This window comes from Camelina sativa, chromosome 2 (assembly GCF_000633955.1).
Source record: "Camelina sativa cultivar DH55 chromosome 2, Cs, whole genome shotgun sequence".
In the NCBI taxonomy this organism is placed as follows: Eukaryota; Viridiplantae; Streptophyta; class Magnoliopsida; order Brassicales; family Brassicaceae; genus Camelina; species Camelina sativa.
In genome coordinates, this window is record NC_025686.1 from 1,472,071 (window position 1) to 1,476,488 (window position 4,418).

Below are 4,418 nucleotides of genomic sequence, written 5' to 3' on the forward strand. Positions count from 1 at the left end.
ACACCTTGAGATACTCATCCCAAACGCAGTTATCAGCAACAACCATAAGTCTAGTTTCATCCCAAGTAAAACCATCTTCTCTCAAAAGACTCTTGACAGATTTAAACAAGTTCCTCAACGTCTTATGCCTGTTTTTCAAAACATCTTTACCATATGGAAACTTAAACTTGGCAGTGAAGGAACAAGACATCATCTTCCAAGCTCGTTTGCTAAACAAATGGTCTTCGAATCTGTTGCCTTTTCTCACTTGTTCCACCATCAGCTCGATGAAGTACTCATCCATTTCAGGTGTCCACACCGTTCTTAATCTCTCGTTTCCGTTTCTACTAAGTGTGCTCATATTTGTATCTTTCTCCTTCTTTTATCTATCCCTGTAAAAAATTCGAAATTGAGAAAATCAAATTACAAAATCAGATATGAGATTCGCGACCCTTAAACTTAGATTAGACTAAATAAGCTAGAGAGCAGAGAATCGTCGCTTACAGAGAGCTCCGGTGAACGGGGAAATTGGAGTTCCGGTGAGATTTTAGGGATTAAGGTTGTCCACGATAAGGTTAGGTTTACTCGCGTAACCAATTTAGAAATCTCTATTGGGCTTATATTACTTTGTTGGGCTTTAACTAATTATGGGCCTAAAATATTAAAACGACAACGTTTCTTCTAGGGTTTATGGTTTGGGAGTGTTTTCTCGCTTTCGTCGTCATCGTCTTCTTCGTGAGAGATATCCACAAAATTTTGGGGTTTAAATTGACAGAAGAAGAAGATTCCATTTCTCTAAGGCTATCTGAAGAACATATCCATCACGCACTGGTGTTGTAAGTTTTCCTTTTTCATAATTTTTAACCCTAAAAATTATGTGATTTGTAATTAGCTCAGTATCACTAAGTTTAGTTTTTGAGAGGTTTTATGAAATGAAACGAAAGAGTAAAAACCCTAAAAATTCAGTTTCTTGTTTTTTTGTTTCAATTCAATAGATAAGTAGATGAGTAGCTTCAACGGAGACTCAATGGATGATTTCAAAGGCCTCCGGATAACTCAGCTCGATGATGATAATGAAGATGAGGAAACTGCAATGGAACCCGTAAACATTGATGAATTTGATGATGATGATGAGGATGATGAAGAAGATTATGAGCCTGTGACGTTAGGTTTCGTTGAGAGTCCTCGATTCCCTTGGTCGATTCATCGTCACCTGTTCCCTAATCTAGCTGGTGGTGTTCCGGTACTATGTTTAAACCATCTTTTATGTTTCTTATGTATTGATTCTTGGTTCTTCCTTTTTATGTGTTCTTATGTATTGATTTCTTGGTATAGGCATGGTTAGATCCAGTTAATTTACCGTCAGGGAAGTCAATTCTGTGTGATCTATGTGAAAAACCTATGCAATTTGTACTGCAAGTAAGTTTCATACAAGTTAGTTTTGTTGTTTTTTGTATGTTTTTGAATCAGTTTGTTTAATGGGATTTTGTGGGGGAATTTGGCAGCTTTATGCTCCTATAATGGACAAGGAATCAACTTTTCATCGGTCGTTGTTTCTCTTCATGTGTCCATCTATGTCATGTCTCCTCCGTGATCAACATGAGCAATGGAAACGTGCCCCCGAGAAGGCTATGCGGAGGTAGAAAGACACCTCTTACTATATTCATTGCATCTTTGTATTGTTTTGTTTCCTCTTTTATACTAAAGTAATGTTTTTGTTTTGGTTCCTGAAGTATGAAGGTTTTCCGTTGCCAATTGCCTCGCGTTAATCCTTTTTACTCGAGTGAAGCTCCAAAGCACGATGGAACAGACAAGCCATTGGGAAATGGAGGTATTGTGAACTGATTGATGTGTTTGACTCAATTCCGAGAGAATTCTCTTTTTAATCGTCAGTTCTTGATATTGTCTGTTTTACTTTTAGCTCCACTTTGCACGTGGTGTGGAACGTGGAAAGGAAATCAACTATGTAGTGGCTGCAAAAGTGCTCGATATTGTTCACCGACACACCAGGTGTGTGCATATGTGCATCGTAGTTTCTGTTGTTTTCCGCTAGAAGTGAACTGCTCTTTTTAACAAATCTTTTACAATCTGTCTGATTTACAGACCCTGCATTGGCGCATGGGTCATAAAACCGAATGCCAACAGCTTCGAGCGGTTATTGAGACATCTGACTCAGACCCTGCCAATAATGGGGTCGACCTAACTCAAAAGCAGAAAGGTTTAGCAAAAAATTCACAAACTTTTCTTAGCCTTGGAACTGTGTGTAATCCTAAGTGATATTAATTAATATTTTGATTTGTGCAGTTGCGAGTAAGAGTCTATGGAAAGAATTTGTAGTGATCCATGAGGATGAAAGTGAGTATGACACAGAGATGTCAGGAGATGATGAAATAGCTAAATCTTTGGTCTCAACGAGAGAAGTTAACGACCAAATGAAATCGCTAATGAACGATTATGAGGTAAAAGTCACTTGTCATGGCCATTTTTCCAAACTTCAAAATGCCTTGAATGATTTCTCAATTTTCATGCTTGTACAGGGAGATGCTGATAAAAAGATTTGGGTTGATTTCCAGCAACGTGTAGCCAAAGCCCCTGAACAAGTTCTAAGGTGTGACTCAAAACACACAGAAGTTGTGAATTTTTGCATACATTTTTCTTGATTCTCTTATAACATCAAATTGTGAAATACATATTGATCCAGATATTCCCGGAGCTCTGGTGCTAAACCTCTTTGGCCAATGGCAAGCGGACGAGCCTCTAAATCTGAGATACCCAATTGCAAATCTTGTGGTGGTTCTCTTTGTTTTGAATTTCAGGTAATTCTTTCGCTTTTCACTTAGATTTAATGAACTCTTCTCTCATGAAACTTGTATTGGCCTTGTCTTAGTCACTTCTTTTGTTTATATTATAAAGTGGTTTAAGAATTGTTGACCAACATTTTTTAGCTGAATCAAATAAACTTTTGACCAAGAAAAACACAAATACATTTCTCTGTTCTTGCATATTGGAAGCTTGGCTCTGTTCTTATCATTTTAATGGCGGTTTTATCAGGTAATGCCGCAGCTACTGTTCTTCTTCGGCGGGAAGAACGATAGGGAATCTCTCGATTGGGCAACAATTGTGGTGTACACGTGTGCGAACTCATGTGACTCGAGCTTAAGTTACAAGGAAGAGTTCGTCTGGGTTCAACTATATAGTCAGACAACTTAGAATATTCTCCTCTGTTTCTGTTCCTTGCTTGCTGTTGCCTCGAAAGTTTTGTTCCTAAAGGATCCGATCGAACCGAACCTAGTATTTGTAAACTTTTCATGGGTTTTTAAAATTTTAAAATTGCTTCGTCTATAGTAAACTTGGATTTACACTTAACTTATATCTCGCTATAAGCACAAACAATTTATTGAATAATGTGATTTGACAAATCCTACATTATTGGATCATATAGATTATGGACAAAGCTGTCTCTTGTAGTTCACCTATGATCCCAGCTCAACTATGATAATGTGCTAGAACATGTAGGTAAGGGTATTACTAAGATGATTAAGAGAGAAAAAGGGCTGGAAGATGGAATTAAGTCTCCTGAAACAGTACGAACTACTGACAAAAGTTATCATATTTGTCACAAACAAAGAGTTTTCACAAAGCTGGAACACAAAAACCATTCAAAATCACACTGCTAAAGAGAATTCACAACTGAGCAAACTTCTCACTTCTTAGACTTTTTTGCTGGTACCCTGCAAAACAAACGGNTTTCTCAATTTTCATGCTTGTACAGGGAGATGCTGATAAAAAGATTTGGGTTGATTTCCAGCAACGTGTAGCCAAAGCCCCTGAACAAGTTCTAAGGTGTGACTCAAAACACACAGAAGTTGTGAATTTTTGCATACATTTTTCTTGATTCTCTTATAACATCAAATTGTGAAATACATATTGATCCAGATATTCCCGGAGCTCTGGTGCTAAACCTCTTTGGCCAATGGCAAGCGGACGAGCCTCTAAATCTGAGATACCCAATTGCAAATCTTGTGGTGGTTCTCTTTGTTTTGAATTTCAGGTAATTCTTTCGCTTTTCACTTAGATTTAATGAACTCTTCTCTCATGAAACTTGTATTGGCCTTGTCTTAGTCACTTCTTTTGTTTATATTATAAAGTGGTTTAAGAATTGTTGACCAACATTTTTTAGCTGAATCAAATAAACTTTTGACCAAGAAAAACACAAATACATTTCTCTGTTCTTGCATATTGGAAGCTTGGCTCTGTTCTTATCATTTTAATGGCGGTTTTATCAGGTAATGCCGCAGCTACTGTTCTTCTTCGGCGGGAAGAACGATAGGGAATCTCTCGATTGGGCAACAATTGTGGTGTACACGTGTGCGAACTCATGTGACTCGAGCTTAAGTTACAAGGAAGAGTTCGTCTGGGTTCAACTATATAGTCAGACA

General features: G+C 37.7%; 3 protein-coding genes across 4 annotated transcripts in view; 2 read left to right on the top strand and 1 right to left on the bottom strand.

Moving 5' to 3' along the window:
• Positions 1-577, bottom strand: part of LOC104713855 (L10-interacting MYB domain-containing protein-like) — an 8,614-nt gene extending 8,037 nt beyond the window's left edge. For both annotated transcript variants that reach the window (XM_010431081.2, XM_010431073.2), the window contains exons 1-2: positions 484-577; positions 5-371 (exon numbers count right to left, since the gene is read on the bottom strand). In XM_010431081.2, coding sequence (XP_010429383.1) covers positions 5-340 — 336 coding nt within the window. In that variant the 5' untranslated portion in view covers positions 341-371; positions 484-577. The remainder of the gene's footprint in view (positions 1-4; positions 372-483) is intronic.
• LOC104713884 (programmed cell death protein 2) lies at positions 667-3,321 on the top strand. Its single transcript, XM_010431112.2, has 11 exons — positions 667-815; positions 975-1,222; positions 1,315-1,398; positions 1,485-1,618; positions 1,713-1,810; positions 1,901-1,989; positions 2,083-2,197; positions 2,284-2,438; positions 2,517-2,587; positions 2,681-2,795; positions 3,031-3,321. Exons 2-11 carry the CDS (start codon positions 983-985, stop codon positions 3,187-3,189), a joined length of 1,260 nt encoding a protein of 419 aa, XP_010429414.1. The 5' UTR covers positions 667-815; positions 975-982; the 3' UTR covers positions 3,190-3,321.
• LOC104713892 (programmed cell death protein 2-like) overlaps positions 3,737-4,418 on the top strand; it is a 5,222-nt gene continuing 4,540 nt past the window's right edge. The window contains exons 1-3 of the mRNA XM_010431124.2: positions 3,737-3,822; positions 3,916-4,030; positions 4,266-4,407. Coding sequence (XP_010429426.1) covers positions 3,740-3,822; positions 3,916-4,030; positions 4,266-4,407 — 340 coding nt within the window. The 5' untranslated portion in view covers positions 3,737-3,739. The remainder of the gene's footprint in view (positions 3,823-3,915; positions 4,031-4,265; positions 4,408-4,418) is intronic.

Coding starts and splice junctions, on each gene's coding strand:
- LOC104713884 (XM_010431112.2), top strand. CDS start 983: ATGAGTAGCTTCAACGGAGACTCAATGGATGATTTCAAAGGCCTCCGG. Junction 1,619..1,712: donor CCCGAGAAGGCTATGCGGAG/GTAGAAAGACAC, acceptor TGGTTCCTGAAG/TATGAAGGTTTTCCGTTGCC. Junction 2,796..3,030: donor CTCTTTGTTTTGAATTTCAG/GTAATTCTTTCG, acceptor CGGTTTTATCAG/GTAATGCCGCAGCTACTGTT.